The sequence below is a fragment of the Mustela nivalis genome (assembly GCF_964662115.1).
Source record: "Mustela nivalis genome assembly, chromosome: 5".
NCBI classification, from domain to species: domain Eukaryota; kingdom Metazoa; phylum Chordata; class Mammalia; order Carnivora; family Mustelidae; genus Mustela; species Mustela nivalis.
This window is the reverse complement of record NC_139024.1, coordinates 146593387-146613102: the sequence shown is the minus strand read 5'-3', so window position 1 is coordinate 146613102 and position 19716 is coordinate 146593387. Positions and strand designations below refer to the sequence as shown.

At 42.8% G+C, this 19716-nt stretch overlaps 1 protein-coding gene across 2 annotated transcripts in view; it reads left to right on the top strand.

Moving 5' to 3' along the window:
* The window catches only part of DTNBP1 (dystrobrevin binding protein 1), a 131193-nt gene that overhangs the window by 36173 nt on the left and 75304 nt on the right, over window positions 1–19716 (top strand). For both annotated transcript variants that reach the window (XM_082731837.1, XM_082731838.1), the window contains exons 5-6: window positions 1577–1709; window positions 14452–14584. In XM_082731837.1, the coding sequence (XP_082587963.1) occupies window positions 1577–1709; window positions 14452–14584 (266 nt within the window). The remainder of the gene's footprint in view (window positions 1–1576; window positions 1710–14451; window positions 14585–19716) is intronic.

Here is a 19716-nt window from a genome sequence, read left to right as displayed (position 1 = left end):
CATTTTTAAGTATATGAAATTAATGAGCTGTGCCACCTGGGTAGAGCTTAGTGTCACCTTTCCAGCTCAGTGGAGGCTTGTCCTGGAGAGATGACGTGGTCTTCTCTCCAGGATGGGCCAAAAAGTAGTGGGGAGGTGTGTGAGCCAGGGGACACAGTAAGGAAACTAGGCAGCTTTTAACCCCTCTGTCGGAGCTTAGTTCTTTTGTTGCCATGTTGGAATTTCTAGAATATTAAAATGTAGAAACTGAAGCAATCTAGCACTACGTACAAGTAACTTTGCACTTGATTTTGATATTTTTATTTCTCTAAAGTAATTTGTTACCTTAGTGGGATATAGTAAGAATTTGTGTTCAGGGGTGCCTGGGTGACTCGGTGTTAAACATCTGAGTCTTGATTTCAGCTCAGGTCATGATCTCCGGGTCCTGGATTCAAGTCCAACATGGGGCTCTGCGTTCATCAGGGAGTCTGCTTGTCCCTCTGCCCTTCCTTCCAAGCTTGTGTGTGCACAGGTGCACGTGCGCGTGTGCTCTCTCTCTCTCAAATAAATCTTTTTTTAAAAAAAGGCTTTTAAAAAAATTTGTTGTATTCATGTTCTCGCTTGAGAAATCTTAATCTCGGGATGAGTAAATTGCCTTTTTATTTTTTTTTTTTAACTGAATTGTGAACTCTGACTTACAGATAAAATTCAAATGCATTTCCTTCTGTTATATAAGGAATTTTGCAGTCTTTGTATTTACTGTACTATTGTGGTTATCTTTGACAATTCTTGCTTATTGTTGGTGGTGTTTTCAAAAGATGACCTCTCTGTGCTCCTTCTAAATCTTATTCTAAGCGCTTTCCCTCCCGTTATGTTAAGACCAAAACAGAATTGTCTGGGAGAAACTCCCGATTGCCATTTTCTGTATAGTATTCAGTAGAAGAGGTTAGCGTTCTTTCAGGCCTGTCTGGTATGTCACAGCCATGCTATCAGGAGCTTTACGTCTGAATTCCTTCTCTGTTAACAGTGCTTTCCCTCATTTTTTCTGGAATCAGTCAGTTGCCTTAATTCCTTCACATACAAGTACTGTTTACGTTACTTTTTGCAGTGTGTTGCTGTTTAAATATAAATTCAATTGTATATATTCTAAATGGATTCAGTAACTTTTCTGTTCATAAAAGCCCTTTTGTAAAGCACATAATTATCCGATAATTGTGGTTTGGGTTGTCGTGTTTTCTTTTCGGTTGTTAGTGTTGGGTTTTTTATTTATTTTTTCTAGATTTGGATTTTCAAATACATAGTTTCCTTAAAAACAGGGTATACTTAGTGATTTCTAAGGTCAGTTCTGGACTTTCTCTTCTCCGGGTTATGATGCAGCGGGACAAGCAGTAATTTGACGTTTTCTGCACTGAATGTGAAGCTGGTGCTTTTCTAAGAAAGAAAACAAGTCCAGTTTTCTCTGGGGGGGGGGGGGGTGTCCTGTTGTGGACACTCAGTGGAGGGGTTTTAAAGATAACATTGAGTAACCCTCATTCTGCTGTCATTTCCTGGTGCCTGAAATCTGCTTTGACTTTGCCCTTGCTCCTCTGTGTTGCAGCTGGTGGACAGCGAGGTGGTTATGCTCTCAGCGCACTGGGAGAAGAAGAGGGCGAGCCTGGTCCAGTTACAGGAGCAGCTCCAGCAGCTTCCCGGCTTAGTAGCGGATTTAGAATCCATGACAGCCAGTCTGAGTGAGTTTCATGTTTGTATCATGTCCATCACTTTGAGGAAGGGGAGTAATTTGGACAGAAATGGGAAGACTTTCAAAGCCCTCTAAGAATACATTAACTTCTTAGTTAATATGATTTTTTGGAAAAGAGTGACTTCTAACAATAACTTGTAACTGTAACTTGTAACTATAATTTCATGTCTGATTAACAGAGGATTGGACCGTAAATAGTTTGAAAGTACAGAAATTATTTCGAAAATAAATCACTAACCTTTTCTGCCTCTGTTCAGCTCAGGAAGCACAATTATAATTTTTTGATTCTTAGAGTGACTCGGGTGTGTGTGTGTGTGTGTGACATTATATCTCAGTGTAAAAGGATAAATATACAGGGCGCCTGGGTGGCTCGGGTGGTTAAGTTTCTGACGCTTGATCTCAGCTCAGGTCTTGATCTCAGGGTCATGAATTTGAACCCCGCATTGGGCCCCGCGTTTGGTGTGCAGCCTACTTAAAAAAAAAAATAAAAAGTACAAATATATAAAATAAAAGGGGTTATAGTGACTTTGTTCTGGTTGTAGAATGTACTCTGGAAGTTATTGCTTTAAAAATGAGGTCTGCTTAGAGCTTTATGTCTTGAAATGTGTTTTTTTTTTTCCCCTCTCCTTGAACACTTGAGCGATGAAACAAACCCAGGCAAATGAGGGTGCTTGTTTGGCTCAATTTATACCTGAGGAGGTTCATACTGTTTTGTTTTCATTGGAATAAATTTTGCTGATATTCTTCATTTCTTGGGTTTATAGTCAAAAAATTCCCTTTTCTGTTTGATAGCGCCACATGATGGGATAATACTGTGGCTCACTTTTCTGAACCGAGCTTAAGATCTTAGTGAAGTATAAGAGGTAGGAGTATCTATGCAGGAAATAAACTTCCCAGGCCAATAACCTGATTCAGTCTTATAGGTAAGAAGGTACAGATATCCTGTCATCTCTTTCTGGTTTTCTATATTACCCTTCTTAAGCAAAACAAAAATGGTTTACAAAGCCAGTAATTTGTCGTAACACTGTTTTTATGTGTGTGCGGATAAAATGGACCTGAATGGCATTGGGAATGGTGTAGCTGAGAACAGTAGCTAACATTTACAGCACCTGTCATAAGTCAGAGACTGAGAGGTGCTCTACAAACATGATCTGTAATCCTCACATGAACCCTTTAAAAGTAGCTATTACTATCCTATTTTATAGCTAAGGAAAGCAAGTCTCATGAGTTGCTCAGGGTGGCACAGTTAATAAGTCGTGGTTCCAGGATCCCAGTCACAGAGATGATGTCCTTAGTGGGGGATGAGACAGGCTGGCAATTATCAGCCTCATCAACTAGATGCTCTTCTTCTTCTTCTTCCTTTTTTTTTTTTTTTTTTTTTTTAAGATTTATTATTTATTTGAGAGAGCGTGAGTGGGAAGTGTAGAGGAAGAGGGAGAGAGAAGTTGAGTTGAAGGCAGATCCCAGTGTGGGACCTGAGATCACCACCAGAGCCAAAACCAAGAATCAAGACGCATAACAGACTCTGCCCCCGGGCACCCCCGTGAACTGTATTCTGAAAGCCCTGGCTGTTACAGGCATCACCTGGAGCCCATGTTTTGTTGTTTCTGAAGACAGGGCATGAAAAAGAGATTCTGGGTCTTAAGAGAAATGTAAAAAAGCTGTGGTTGCCCGCTGCTGCACTTCCCTCTTGTGGGTATAGTAATGATCGTCTCAAGCCTTTGATGGCTCAATAGAGAAATAGCCTCCCAAGACATTTGGGATTTTCTTTTTAGCCACTTTATTTTGGCCTATCTTCCTGCATCTGTCTGCATCATTGGCTTTAAATGGGTTATGTATTTCTTTACAGGCCGGAAAACCTCTCTTCTTCTTTCCTAGCTGCGAGTCAACGCTGTGGATAGGTGTTCTTGGTTTGATACCACTTTACTGATTAAGGGCATTTTGCCCCAATTCTAATTATTCTCCTAGTTAACTCTGCTTGGGAAATGCAGTTTATATAAGCCTTTCTTAAAACAGAATATACAGGCGTGCCTCAGATACTGTGGGGCTTGGTTCCAGGCCAGGGCAGTAAAGCAGATATTGCGATCAAGGGAGTCAGATGAATTTTTTTGGTTTTCCAGCTCATATAAAAGTTATGTTTACATTATTGTCTGTTAAGTGTGTACTAGTATATGTCTAAAAAATTATGTACCTTAATTAAAAAGTACTTCGTGGCTGGGGTGCCTGGGTGGGTGTCTGACTCCGGGTTTTGGCTCAGGTTGTGATCTTGGGGTCCTGGGATTGAGCCCGGTGTCGGGCTGTCTGCTCAGTATGGATTGGGATTTTTTTCTCCCTCTCCCTCTGCCTTACAGATCTTCTGTCTCACACACTCTCTTTCTGTCTCTAAAATAAATATTAAAAAAAGAATACATCATTGCTGAACAATGCCAATACCTCAGCTTCCAGCGAGTTGCCGTCTTCCTGCTGGTGGAGGGTCTTGCGTCCGTGCTGCTGGCCGCCGACCGGCCAGGGTGCTGGTTGCCGAAGGTGGGGTGGCTGTGGAAGTTCTTAAAATAACACAGTGATGAAGTTGGCTTCATCGATTGACTCTGACTTTCATGATTTCCCTGTAGCTTGTGATGCTGTTTGGTAGCATTTTACCCACAGTAGAACGTCTTTCCGAATTGAAGCCAGTCTTCTCCAACCCTGCTGCTGCCCGATCCACTAAATTTATGTCATATTCTAAATCACTCACTGTCGTTAAACAGTCTTGACGGCATCATCACCCAGAGAAGCTTCCATCTCAAGAAACCACTTTCTTTCCTCATCCATAACGAGCCTCTCCTCATGAGGTTTGATCACGAGACGCAGCAGCTCAGTCCCATCTTCAGGCTCCACGTCTAACGCTGGTTCTCTAGCTCTTTCCACCACTTCTGTGGTGACGTCCACCACTGACATCCTGAACCCCTCCAAGTCATCCTTGCGGGTGGGAATCAGCTTCTTCCAAACTCCTGTTCTTGTTGACATTTTGACCTCTTCTCATAAGTCACAAATGCTTTTACTGGCATCTAGAATGGTGAGTTCTTTCTGGAAGATTTCCAATTTGCTTTGCTGAGATAAACCAGAGGAATCACTGTCTATGGCAACTTCAGCCTTACAAAATGTCTCTCTTAAGAAATAAGACTTAGAAGTCAAAATGACTCCTTGATCCACGGGCTGCAGAACAGATGTTGTGTCAGCAGGCATGAGAACAGCATACATCATGTCCATCTCCACCAGCTCCTGGGTGACCTGGTGTGTTGTCAGTGAGCTGTCATATTTTGAATCTTTTTTCCTGGGCAGAAGTTCTCAAGAGTGGGCTTGAAATAGTCAACGATGTTGCAAACAGATGTGCTGTCATCAGGCTTTGTTGTTCCATTTATAGAGCACAATGTTCTTAAAGAACCTATAGTCTTCAGAACGGTGAATGAGCACTGGCTTCAACGTCAAGTCTGTAGCTGCATTGGCCCCTAACAAGACAGTCAGCCTGTGCTTTGAAGGCAGGCATTGGCTTCTCCTCTCCAGCTACAGAAGTCCTGGGGGGCATCTTCTTCCACGACAAGGCTGCTTCATCTGCATCGAAAACCTGTGCTTGGTGCCTGCATTAGTTCTCAGCTTGATCTTCTGGAGAACTTGCTGCAGCTTCTCCCTCCGCACCTGCTGCTTCACCTGGCACTTGGTGTTACAGAGATGGTTTCTTCCTTGAACCAACCTCTGCTGGCTTCAGACTTTTCTTCAGCAGCTTCCTCACCTCTCTCAGCCTCCAAGGAGCTGAATAGAGTCAGGGCCTGGCTTCGGAGTAGACTTTGGCTTAAAGGAATGTTGTGGCTGGTTTGATCTGTCCAGACCGCTCAAACTTTCTCCATGTTGACAATACGACTGTTTTGCTTTCTTATCATTCGTGGGTTTGTTAGAGTAGTACTTTTCATTTCTTTCAAGAACTTTCTCTTTGCATTCACACCTTTGCTAACTGCTTGGTGCAAAAGGCCTTGCTGCTTTCAACCTGTCTCAGCTTTCATCAATGCCTTCCTCACAGAGCTTAATCATTTCTAGCTTTTGATTTAAAGTGAGAGACATATGACTTTTCCTTTCACTTAAATACTTAAAGGCCATTGTATGGTTATTAATTGGCCTCATTTCAGTATTGTTGAGTCTCAGGGACTAGGGAGGTTCCGGGGAGGGGGTGGGGGGAGCGGCCCCTTGGTAGAGAGAACACACCCAATATTTATCAGTTAAGTTCGCTGTCTTTTATAGGTGTGGTTCATGGCATCTCAGATCAGTGACAGTGGCAACATCAAAGATTACTGATCACAGATCACCACAGTAATAATAAAGTTTGAAATATCATGAGAGTTACCAAAATGGGACATAGAGACATGCAGTGAGTAAATGCTGTTGGAAAAATGGCACCACTAACCTTGCTCCAAGCAGGGTGGTCACAAACTTTGAATTTGTAAATAACACAGTATCTGCGAAGCACTGTAAAATGAAGTATGCTCATTTTGAAGAGTTTATTCTGTTTGCTTAAAAATAGCTCAAATCTAGGTGGTTTTCATATCTGTTGCCAGTCTGAATTACCATTAGCATTTGAAATACATGCTATCTGTGGTTTTCACTGTGCTGCTGTTCTTTGTCTGATACATACAGTTAGTAATTAATATATACTGCTGTCTACATTATGCTGTATACAGTACTGTCCCAGTGACGTACCCAGCTGTAGAACAGACAGAACAGGAAGTCTGAGGGCCTCCTGTCTGTTGACTTTGAAATTGAGACTTTTAGATAACAACTTAAACATCTTGGACTGGGTGCTGATATTCTTTACAATAGGAAAATATTTTAAAGGCAAGTTTGGTAGGGTAGGTTATATAAACATATATCTATATCATTAATGTAGTTTATGAGGTTTTTTTTTTTTTTTTTTAAGATTTTGTTTATTTGACAGAGAGAGAGATCACAAGTAGGCAGAGAGGCAGGCAGTGAGGGGTGGGGGGAAGCAGGCTCCCCGCCGAGCAGAGAGCCTGATATGGGGCTCGATCCCAGGACCCTGAGATCATGACCTCAGCTGAAGGCAGAGGCTTAACCCACTGAGCCACCAGAATGAGTTCATTTTAAGGAGTATGTACCATTCCTAGATATTGGAACCCAGTGTTTTATTTTATTTATTTATTTATTTATTTTTGGGACCCAGTGTTTTACATGTTTGCTCATATATTGCTGGATTCTTTTATTTTTTGGCAGCTTCAGAATCTCTCTTATCACCTGAATACTTTGACATAATAGAACAAGGCTTAAATAGTCAAGCAAATTATTTTTAAAAATTTAAAAACTAGGAAATAGTAACTGACCTGTCTATAGTCCCAGAGTTCCCTTAACTTCTTTGAACTTTGTGCTCTTTCCCTGTCAGATCTGATACCGTATCCAGTGGGTCCCGGCATCTTCTGGGCTACATGTCCTTTTTTTTTTATTATTTTTAAATTTATTTTTATTTATTTTTATTTTTTTTTAAAGATTTTATTTATTTATTTGACAGAGAGAAATCACAAGTAGATGGAGAGGCAGGCAGAGAGAGAGAGAGAGGGAAGCAGGCTCCCCGCTGAGCAGAGAGCTCGATGCGGGACTCGATCCCAGGACCCTGAGATCATGACCTGAGCCGAAGGCAGTGGCTTAACCCACTGAGCCACCCAGGCGCCCCTACATGTCCTTTTCAGTCTTGCTCTGACCTCTAGACCGTCTGCCCTTTAATTACAGAGTAAAGGACTTATGTGATGTGAGCAATCTGAACCTTGATGATGCTTTTAACTGTGCCTTAATAATAAACATGACTCCTGATTTACCTGATGCCCAGGAATTGTGATGTAAGACTGGATAATCCCTTCATTTTTTTTTTTTTTTTTTCAAATGGAGTGGGAGCCATTCATCTCACATAAGCCTGTGTAATAGATAATTACTGGTAGTTTGATGTTTAAAAAAAAAATGATGACGATACGCTGGGAACTGGAGAATAAGGGCCGTGAACTTCTCTCATATCTGGGTTTGGGTCCCAATACCACAGCCGCATATGGCAGCCCGTGCAGGCTTCTTGAGCACTCCAGGCTTGTTTCCTTGCAGAAAGGGGATGAGAGTTCCTGCTTCAGAGGGTGGCTGGAGGGTTGAACAAGATGACATGTACGGAGAGCACTCAGCTCAGTACTTAGTACCTAGTGAGACATGTATCGTGTGCCGTGGGCTCGGGTCGGCGCGGGGATTACAGCACTGCACGGGACTGGGTACCTGCAGATGCCGACATTCTAGCGAAGTCTCTCCAGCCTTTGCAAATGTACAAAACCACTCTTCTTTGACAGAAGGGTTCAGGTGGATGTTACTCAACTGAGCTTATCGTGTAAAACTGGGTAGGATGCAAAGCCACACACGGTAGATCATGTATGAGGAGGAAAAAAAAAAATGGAATGTTGTCAACCAGCTTCTACAGACGTGCTTCTCCTGACATAACCAGTGTCCATGTTGTCATAAAACTGGTAAAATGTGTGGAAAGTATTGAATTCTCTTGAACTTCCACTAGAGGGTAGCCTCAGCCTGTTCATGTATTGAAGTTTAACACGTCAAGGGCCCCTCGGAGTTTTTGCTCTCGCTTAGTTTATTTTAAGTGACCTACTTTGGAAAGACTGTTCTCTTCTTCCAGAGCAGAAGAATCTGTGAATTCTTAGATAACAAAGCGCTGTGAGAGTGACAGCCATAGCCTCAGTTTGTATCTTTCTTTTGCTGTGACCTAACCTGATGCGTTGTTGTTTGGCTGTCTTTCTGGAATTTGAGAGCCTCTAGCCAGACGACTGCCCCAGCTACAAGTGTCTCGGGAACTAGGTTATTTTTATTGTCCAGGTTCCTTTCTGGGATTCGGCCCTTCGGGAGGCACATTAACTCTCTTTAGACACCTTTCCATGTGCTCCTCAGATCTCGTCTGTGCCATAACGTTTGCAAGTTAATGCACTTCTTCAAGTTCCCCATCACTGCTGTATTATCATATTACATAAAAGGGTAATGCAAGCATTTGAAGACTCTTTCAAGTCTTTTAGTACCTGGCCTCTGTGACCTCTGGGTTTGCAACCAGAGGAGATTTCTTTCTTCTTTGAGGCTACTTGTTTTGTTAGAAAAGTACTCATTAAGTATGAAATAATTTTAGTGTGCCGCCCCATTTTTCATACGTAAGTGGTTCCCCTGCAGATAATACGTATTTCAAACAAATGGCCCAAAGAAAAATGCCAGACAGAATCGCTCTTTCTCTGGGACGGTCTCCTCACAAAGATTTGTGAGGCTCTGTCCTGCACAGCTGTCAGGCATTCCCACATGGCTTTTCACAATAAAATTCCACTGATCTTTTCCACTGATCAGTAAATGAGACATATGCTGTTGTTCGAGCGAGCAGAGTGGTCAAGTCTGAGCTTCCTGTGAAGGTGCCTATGGAGGCCTGCTGGTGTTTTATGCACATGCATTCTGAGTTTGGTTGTCTGCTTCCTCATATATGCGATTCATTTGGTCTTGGAAAATGAGCAGGTTGTGACTGGGACATTTAGTTTCTGCCATTTATATGCAGTATAGGGGCACCTGGGTGGCTCAGGGGGTTAAGCCTCTGCATTTGGCTCAGGTCATGATCTCAGGGTCCTGGGATCGAGCCCCGCATCGGGCTTTCTGCTCAGCAGGGAGCCTGCTCCCCCCACCCGCACCCCACGTGTCTGCCTACTTGTGATCTTTGTCAAATAAATAAATAAAATATTAAAAAAAGAATAAATGCAATATAAAATATTCAGGTACACATCACATACATATGCTTGTAATTATTTAAAAGGACTTTTTAAAGTTTTTAATATAAAAAGGGAAGATTTATTTTTGTCAGTATAGCTCTTCTGCATCTGATTACTGATTTCAAGCCAGTCAGAGTTAAAATGGAAAATTCCCATTGCTTTTTTGCTCTAACTCACTGATAAAGGGACCTGGTCTGACATATCAAGAACAAAGTACCATTGTGTTGCCTGATGTTTTCTAACTTCTCTGCCTGTGTTTTAATTTATCCTTTTACAAAATTTAGCATAACCTCCTAATATTTAAGTTAGATGACCACGAATCATGCGGTTGCTTTTGTGGTTATTATTTGATGTTTTAGTGGGATAGAGCCATTCTTAGTTGAGTTCAGTAGACTAGGTATTAGGGGATACAAACATGCAAACATACAGTTAATACCCTTAAGACCCTTCCTGAAACCTGAGAGAGTACTCAGGAATGTACAAGTAGTTGTAGAATATCAGGGTTTAAGCTCTGTGTGTGGTTCAGAGGTGTGGAAGCATAGGAGAGGGGGGGGGGGCAGCGAGCACAGGCATCCCAGGAGCAGACAGAGTCAGAGAGACAGGAAGGTGCATGAGCTGTCTTAGGGTGGTGAGTGGTCCCGAAGGAAGGAAGTAGTGAGACTGGAAAAGTAGGCTGTGGCCCATGGTGGGGGCGGGAGGAGGAGGTGATAGATATCTGAATTCTAAATAAAGGTCTTAAACTAGATTCTTTTCTCTTTTTTAGATTTTATTTATTGATTTGAGTGAGAGTAGGGGGATAGAGCAGAGGAAGAGAGAATCTTAACCAGACTCCCCCCTCCACCTGCCCTCCCTGCTCCCCCTCGACCCCCTCCCCCTGCAGGGAGCCTGATGCAGGGCTTGATCCCAGGGTCCTGAGATCATGTCCTGAGCTGAAGGCAGACGCTTAACCGACTGAGCCACCCAAGCACCCTACACTGGATTCTTCAAGTACTCAGAAAGCTTTAACTTAATAAAAGGAGAGAACAGAAATAGGAATCTGTGGTAGCAATGAAATGGACACTGGGTTTCCCAAGTGTTTTAGATCTAGATTTGCCATTCCAAAACAAAAACATGAAGCTGCCGGTCAGTTCTGAAGCGTGTACCGTTTGTTTCTTAGTCGTAGTCCCAGGCTGGTACTAAACCAGTCCCATGTTCCACTTGGTCGCCATTTTATTAACACAAGAGTGAACCAAGGTGGCAAGTTTAGTATGTATCTAGAACACTGATTCTCTCCGTGAGAAATGAACTGGCCTGCGTAGGTATCAAGTCATTTCCTTCAAGTTTCTGGCCTCACTAGTTCTCTATCACAACAGAGCTAGCCTCTAAATACAAGTTGCTATCTGTCCCAGTAAAAATAAAAACGTAAATACATATGTGTATGTCCTCAAAAACAGAAACAAGTATTGATTCCATTACTTACTTTTCGTTTTAGCAAAATCATTTGAAATTTAATGCCCCTCACTTACAAGGGATCTTAAGTCTAACAACATAGTTTTGAGTATAATTCTCTTGATATTTTGATCTGTTAGATCCATAGGTGTTCACAACATGATAATTTCTGGTCTGCAGAGTTATTTGCTTAAAATGACATTTGCATGAGGGGCTCAGTCAGTTGAGCATCCAACTCTCGGTCTTGGCTCAAGTCATGATCCCAGGTTCCTGTGATCGAGCCCTGTGTCAGGCTCCGTGCTCAGTGGGGAGCCTGCTTGAGATTCTCTGCCTCTGCCTCCCCGTCTGCTGCCCTCCCTTCCCCTTGCTTGCATGAGTGTGTGTGTGGACTCTCTCTCAAATGAATTCTTTTAAAAAAATAAGTAAATGACTTTCATGGAACTCAGCTATTTTTTTTTTTTACATTTTTTTTTCTCTGCATTTTTTTTTTTTTAAGATTTTATTTATTTATTTGACAGGCAGAGATCGCAGGTAGGCAGAGAGGCAGGCGGGGGGGCGGTGGAAGCAGGCTCCCTGCTGAGCAGAGAGCCCGGTGCAGGGCTCAATCCCAGGACCCCGGGATCATGACCTGAGCCAAAGGCACAGAGGCTTTAACCCACTGAGCCACCCAAGCGCCCCTTTCTCTGCATTTTTTTAAAAAAGATTTTATTTATTTATTTGACAGAGATCACAAGTAGGCAGAAAGGCAGGCAGAAAGAGAGGAAAGGAAGCAGGATCCAAGCTGAGCAGAGAGCCCGATGTGGGGCTCGATCTCAGGACCCTGGGATCATGACCTGAGCTGAAGGCAGAGGCTTTACCCCACTGAGCCATCCAGGCGCCCCTTTCTCTGCATTTTTTTTAATAGTTAATTATAAATTACTGTCAAGTGCTAAGTTAGGTACACTTTATATATTTGTATGTAAGTATATAGTGTTTATATGCTGGGCCCCATTGGACCCTTTTGACAGCTTTGCAAGATGTGAACTGTTAGCCCTTTTTTCACTGATGAGTTGTCTCAGGTCATTGTAAGGGGTAGAGCTGGTTTCCAAGCGTGCTTCAAAGCCCTCCTCCTGGCCAGTCCCCCGTATGCTAAGGATAACAACTTAACATGCATGATACTGCAGGAACCAAGTAGCTTAGAGTTAAATGGATTTCATATTAAATTTAATTATTCTAGTTCTTATCACTAATCAAAGTGAAATAGCCTTTTAAATAATCCTATTAGCTATGATCGCCATTTAAGACCCCGTCAAGCTAGTTATAACAGAATGAGCTGAACACTGCTTCTTCAGGGCCAGTAGCCCTAACGCCCAGACTGAGGCGCCTACTTGTTTTTCCACTTAATGTAATAACAATAACAACAAAATAACGCAAACAGCAGTTAATACAGTAATCTCATTTTGCCAGTTTTCACACACATGAACTCTCTATGTATCATTCAGGTCATTATTAAAAAACTTGGATTTAATTCCTCGTGGACTGAAATTTAGATTTTGCATATGGTTTCGGGTTAGGCTTTCCATGATCACGTCTCACATATAGTAAGTCTTTTTTTTTTAAAGATTTTATTTATTTATTTGACAGAGAGAGATCACAAGTAGGCAGAGAGGCAGGCAGAGAGAGAGAGAGAGAAGGAAGCAGGCTCCCTGCTGAGCAGAGAGCTCGATGTGGGACTCGATCCCAGGACCCTGAGATCATGACCTGAGCCGAAGGCAGCGGCTTAACCCACTGAGCCACCCAGGCGCCCTCACATTTAGTAAGTCTTTTGTGGCCCTGGAAGATAGATTCAAAACTGCCATGAACTGCGTGACCGTCAGCCCTTTGCAGCCCTCGTACAGGTTTACTTACGGTGACCCGTCAATATCTGAAGTGCTTTTGAAAAGGAGTACTAAACGGTCCTCACGCTTTCACTTTTCAGTAAAATTTTATTTTCCCCCAAGTCCCTGTCTTTAAGCCCTAAGTTCTACCAAACAGAAGAGGGAGGTTGGATAGGTAGCCTGGATATTTGTGGAGTTTGCGTCTAATCCCGATGCTACAAAAGCTGCTTTGGGCGGGCCTGCGGACGTCCAGCGGACACATGGAGGAATTAGATGCGCCGTGATTTCATTGAGCTGTTTGTGTGAAGGCGAGACTGGAGGTCTACACAGCTAGCTCGCTCCGTCTCTGCTGCCTAGTCTCTTCCCCACTGGGGGGCTGTGACTTCCAGATTCGAGGGTCCTTCTCTTGCTGGACCTTCCCCTCACCTCCGTCCTCTGTGTTCGGCGCCACTCTGAGTTTCCTGAGCGCTGCGTGCCTCACTGCCAGGACGTGGTGTCGTTGAAATAGGGCTCTCCTGCTTTCAGCTCTTTGGCACAAGGACTGTTTTTTCATCTCTGTATCCAGTGTCTGGCACAGTGCTGCTGGAATTCTCTAAAATCTTGGACCTCTAAAACTTCTCTCCTGTTGGAGGAAACAACCAGCCCTCACTTCTACAACTAGGAAGTCCTCGTTCACTAACGCCCGATCAATTCAGAAATCGTTGTAGTGCAGGAGGGACTTGGTTTTGATTCCCAGTTGCCCTTCAGTCGCTGGGTGACCTTGGGCAAAGCGCTGAATTAATTTCTGCCGGCGCTGGTCTTGGATCTTTTTAAATGAAGGCTTTTACTGGAACATGACCTCCATGTTCCAGTAAAGCTGCCAAGCTCTGTGGCCTAGAGACACAGTAGACACCTTAGTGGTCTGGTGGGCAGAGCTGAGGCTCTTCCCCAGCAGCCTGTGCCCTGGGCTTACCGGGTCTGTGCAGCTCGGCAGCGACTTGTGAAGATTGCCGTGGACCATTTGCCACGGCAAAACAAATGCTCTGCTCAAGTCACTTGGAATCTCAAATTTTAAATTATGTTTGGTATAATTTGTGTTAATTATAATTTGCTATATTCTCCTTTGAAAATTGATTATTCACATGTGGTTTATGGGATCATTAGGATATCACATTAGGTGAATCACGATGCTCTGTTTCCTCATCACCCTGGTTAGTAGAATATTTTGGAAAATTACATTTGCAAATGCTTGAAATATAAAAAAGTCAAGATAATTTGAAGTACATCTTAAAGATGGTCAGTATATTTTATTTTGCTTCAAGAAAGCTTAATGAAGGGGTGCCTGGGTGGCTCAGCAGGTTAAAGCCTCTGCCTTTGGCTCAGGTCATGATCTCGGGGTCTCTGCTCAGTGGGAAGCCTGCTTCCCTTCCTTTCTCTCTGCCTGCCTCTCTGCCTAGTTGTGATCTCTCTCTAATAAATAAAATCTTTAAAAAAAAAAAAAAAAGAAAGCTTAATGAAGAATATTGAATAAATGCAAGACAGTTTCAACATTTTAAACTTTGTAACTTTTGGACATTTTTTTTTTTCTGTGATCGAAGATTCTGACTTTTTACGTTTGTTTCTATTTTTTTTGGACCTTCTGCACTTCCAGCTCATTTAGAGGCTAGCTTTGAGGAAGTCGAAAACCACCTGCTGAATCTGGAGGATTTATGTGGACAGTGTGAATTGGAAAGATACAAACATATGCAGTCCCAACAGCTGGAAAATTACAAGAAAAATAAGAGGTGAGTTTGAAAAGTTGGTCAGCAGTATTCATTTACATGTTCTTCTTTATAAGTTCAGGCCAGTAAAAGACAAAGATTGCAACATGTAAAGCTCATTTGTAAGCTTTCCAGAGCCTTTATATACCTACGTGGTTTGGTACCACCGTGTGTTGCCATTTTATGGAGATGAGGCTGGGATCAAAGGTGGAGGGAACAGAGCAGCAGGCGGAGCTCTCCCCAAAATTCTGCAGGAGCCCTGGCCTCTTTTCCTCCCAAGTGGCATATCCTGAGCTGCTTTTTCCCTTTTCTTTTTTTTCTCCTCCTTTATTATTAGAGCAGGAAGAAAAGGAACCTGAGCCCAGGCTGGGGAAAGAGGCTTGTGGGGTTTGAAGCTCAGCTTTGTCACACGCTGGTTGTGAGGCCCTGTGCGATTACTTGATCTCTCTTAGCCTCAGTGTCTCTGGCTGGCGGTGAGGAGGATACTGTACCCACTTCCTAGAGTTGTGAGCATTAGATGAGGTAAGAGCCATCAGGCCCAGTCAGCTCTGTAAGTATTAGTTATACTCCCGACCATTGTCACGGGGCTGATAGGAATTGATGCAGAGGAGAATCCTGGGGGTGACAGCTTATGGGACTAGCTGTAGCATCCCAGTTCATACAGTGCCACCTTGGGCAGGCTCGGGGGCTCCCTGGTAGCTGATGAGGGTGCTGAGACAGTCCAGGGTCTGCCCTGCACAGAGCAGGGAGTAGAGCCAAGGGGGGGGGGGTGTCTGTGATAGGTGCAAGAAAGCAGAAGTTGTGGGATTGGAGTCGGGCTTAGGGCTAAGAACAGATTTGGAGGGAGAGCAAGAAAGATCAGCTGGGCAGAGTACCCTGTGGGTTTTAAGATTATTGGCAAATTGAGTTGTTCTGGATCCAGGGTGTAGCGGTCAAGGAGGAGTGGGTTGTTGACATGGACAGGAAGTGCTAATCACTGGCATACAGGAGGTTCAAAAAAAAAAAAAAAGCAAAGCTAATATGTGGGTATTATAGATGATCACACTAACATCATAGTTTTCCAGAATAATGCCAAGGGATGGGTGGAGATGAAAGTGAGTATTCTGAAATTTTCGGTCAGGTCCAGGTCTAAGACCCTAGGGCTGGGTCTTAGATGTTAATGAGCCAGAAGAATCACCTTGGGCAGTGTTTCAAATGCAAACTCCTGGGCTCCATGGTAGGACAACCCCAATTGACAAGTTAATTCCAATGGTTTTGCTGTAGACTAGCCTTCCAGGCGATTCTGTCAGGGGCAGTTCAGGGAGAGACCTTTTAAGAGACAGCCAGGTTGGGGTGAGATGTGGTAGTGGGCAGGCTCTACACAGAAGAGCTTCGAAAGGAGCCCCACGGGGGCTGTGGGTAAAATTGCTTGGAGAAGTTTATAAGTATATGAATTTTTCTGGAGGTGCTTTCTGTAAATTGCATTGGACTACAGAGATTACAGGACGGTATGTGGCAGCCTTAAGAATGGAGTCCTTTTCACAGATAGGACTTCTGAATGAGTGCGTGAGCGCTGGGACCCAAGGGCTTTCAGACTCAATCACGGGGCATAAGAGATGAACTTCCTCTCCAGAAGAGAAGAGAACAACCCAAGATACCAGAGTTCGAGATGTCAAGTTAGAGATGGTTTGGCTTGTCTGTAATTTTAAATGAAAAAGTAGGGAAATAGTCTGTTGTCAAAGTGTTAATCATGTAAAGAAGTTTATTTATAAAACAATAGGTTTCAAGGAGCACAATAGGAAGGCTTAGAATTTTGAAAGGAAACTTCTGCAGGAAATCGGGCAGCATGTGTACAAGTCTTGTGAACCCTAGAAGTTACATGGTTTTCTCATCTGTAAAATGGAGATAGTACAGGACCTTGTAGGGGTATGTTAAGGATTCGGTTGGTAACGTGCTAAGAATAGCGCTCAGCACGGGGTGAATGCTGTGTCCCTTGGCCTGCACTGGCTGACCTGTATGAGAACGTGTACAGCTGGACTGAGGGGTATTCTGTATTTGTACCAGTTACGTTGTTCCGCTAGTTGAACACAGGAATCGTATGAGTATCGTGGTTTTTCTATTCCATATGTGTTAATATTGATTATTTGAAAAAGGGTATCTGGTACTTTAGTATGTAAAATTCAATTTCAGATGTTTATAACCTGATTAGATAGAAAAGAGTAATAGGATTTGGAACTATGAGGTTTTATATCTTTCTTTTCTTCACTTTTACCCAGTGACTTAAATGTATTTTAATTAATGCATTATAACTTATATGTTATAAAATGAAAATTACTTTTAGTATTTGGAGAGCAGAACTGCCTGTAATTTAAGTGAAAGTCAAAATTTGTACTGAATGGGTCTTAATACGTTTCATGTAATTGAAATGACATAGCATTTGTCTTTTAAGAGATAGAATTATCTCTTAGTAGTATAAAGAGTGTCTTTAAACTCAAAAAACCCAAGTCCTGGCTCTGTTGGTTACCAATGTGGTCGCTAAGCCTTACCAGTAACGTAAACAGTTGATCAACACATACTTTGTATATTTCATGTACTGTTAGCTTACAATAAGCTTCAGAAAAAATATTACTAAGAAAATCATAGGGGAAAAATACATTTATAGTATTATACTGTGTTTATCAAAGAAAAATCTGTGGATACGTGGACCCATGCCATTCAAACCTGTGTTGTTTAATGGTTAACTGAATATTGAAAACAGCAGGGTTCAGTGAGAGTCTGCATATCACACAGTAGGGCTATTTCGGCCTCTGTCCTCACTGGCTCGCAGAAGTCTGACAGCCAGTCTTACACCCCCTGTGCAGATTATTGGAAGGCTCATCTGAGAAATTGAGCAGCCCAAGAGAAAAGACCTGCCCATATGGACCTTTGGGGGAGTGCCCTGATGAAAGAGTGGGGTCTGCTTCGTAGCACCCCCATCCCCATGCTGAGATTGACACTGGTGTGTGTGATTTCATGGTGCCTCACTCTTAAATAGAAAGGGGCAGCTGGGAAGTAATAGCCCATGGAGGAAAGCTTCCAGAGTAAAAGAGGCCAAAATAAATAGAAAATAAACAAACTAATAATAATTTTAAAAAGCACCCAGACAAATGAGAGACTGTAAGGGGAACAAAAGGAAACTTACAAACAAAAATCATAATTAATAGCCTCAGGTGTATGAGGCCACCTTCTAAGAGACCATTTTGCATTTATGAGACATGAACAGGATGCTACAGAAAAGGAATAGTAAGAGACAAGAAAGAGCTCTCAGAAATAAAACATGACAGCAGAAGTAATAAACTCCAGCTGAAGTATTGGGAGATCAGGTTTGGCCTCTATGTAAGAAAGCACAAAGATAAGAAAAGCTAAGAATGTTGAGAAAATTGCAGAATTCATTCCTGAGTCCCATATCTGACTACTAGAAGCTTCAGAAAGGGGGAGAAAGACAAATCTATTAAAGGACTAACGCAAGATAACGGTTCAGAACTGAGTGATATGAATAAGTTTGAAAGGGCCCACCAAGTACCTGAGAAAATGAGTGGGAAAAATCCATTGCCAATGCATATTTTTATAAATTTCACTACACTAGGAATAGAGGTCATAAGAGTCTTCAGAAAAATCTTCATATTAAGGATCAGGAATCAAAAGGAACTTGAGAATGGTTCTAGAGCTGGGGAGTGATTCACTTTACATTTGCTGAGCAACATTTTCATCAAGTGGGAGGAAATGGTCGTTTCCAGGCGTACAGGGCTCCGATTTCGCTCCTGCGCACACCGTATCAGGAAGCCAGGAAGCCATGGGTGGTTATGCTCCACCCGCAAGGGAGAAAGCCGGGGAGAAGGAAGAACGGACGGAGACTAAATTGCAGTGAGAATTCAGCCAGTGCGGAAGAGAAACAGCGGGAATGCTCAGCAGGATGGCAAAGAGAAGTCTGAAGAGGTCCGGTGAGCGATCCAGACTGGAGAAGGAAGACCTTCTGGAGGATTCCAAGAGCAATGTTCAAGGGGAAAAAAATGAAACGAATGGGTTGTCTGATAAGCTTGATCATATTCAGAGTTTTATAAGCTCTGATGGCAAGTCTTTAGTGATAGGTAAAATGGGCCAAACACGGCAACTGTTAACACTAAGGGAGAACACAGTTTCACCAGAAGAGAAAGAAAACACCGTATTACTCTGTTACAGACAGTATGTATAGGACTCTGTAATAGCTAATGTGGAGTTGGGCTGCAATTCTGATATAACTTACTGGGAAGTTGGAGAAGCTTGTAGACCATGAGGGAGGGATTGAAGAAAGCTCACCTCGGGCTTCCACAGCAGGAGATCAATATGTGGTATTTAAAATAGAAAAAAATGGGCACCTGGGTGGCTCAGTGGGTTAAGCCGCTGCCTTCGGCTCAGGTCATGATCTCAAGGTCCTGGGATCAAGTCCCACATCGGGCTCTCTGCTCAGCAGGGAGCCTGCTTCCTCCTCTCTCTCTCTCTCTCTGCCTGCCTCTCTGCCTACTTGTGATCTCTCTCTGTTAAATAAATAAATAAAATCTTTAAAAAAATAAAATAAAATAAAATAGAAAAAAATGAATATCGCTGTTGGCATACTGTTTAGAAAAAATGGAAGTAAATACCAGAAATAGCCAAAAGAATGGAATGTAGTTTCTTGTGAAAAGCAGGGCAGGAAGGTGGAGAGAGCTGGGGCAGGGAACTCTGATCCTCATGGATAAAGTGTGTGCGTACTAGTTGACTTAAGGAATGTACGTGTGTCCTTTTGATAAATACAGAAACTGAATTTAAAAACACTCTAGAAGGACGCCTGGGTGGCTCAGTCTGTTAAGCTGCTGCCTTTGGCTCGGGTCATGATCCCAGGGTCTTGGATCGAGTTCCGCTTTTGGCTCCTTGCTCAGCGGAGAGCCTTCTTCTCTCTCTGCCTCTGCCGGCGCGTGCTCTTTCTCTCTCCCTCTGATAAATAAATAAATAAATAAATAAATAAAATCTTTAAAAAAAAAAATACTCTAGACTGAGAAGCATTGCCACTGACAAAACCTTCTATGATCACATAAGTTCCAAAAGCACTCCTCCTATATTTGCCTCGTGGAGTTTTGTAGGACATGTCAGTGCCTTCAGAGTGCTGGGAATTCCTGTAGTAA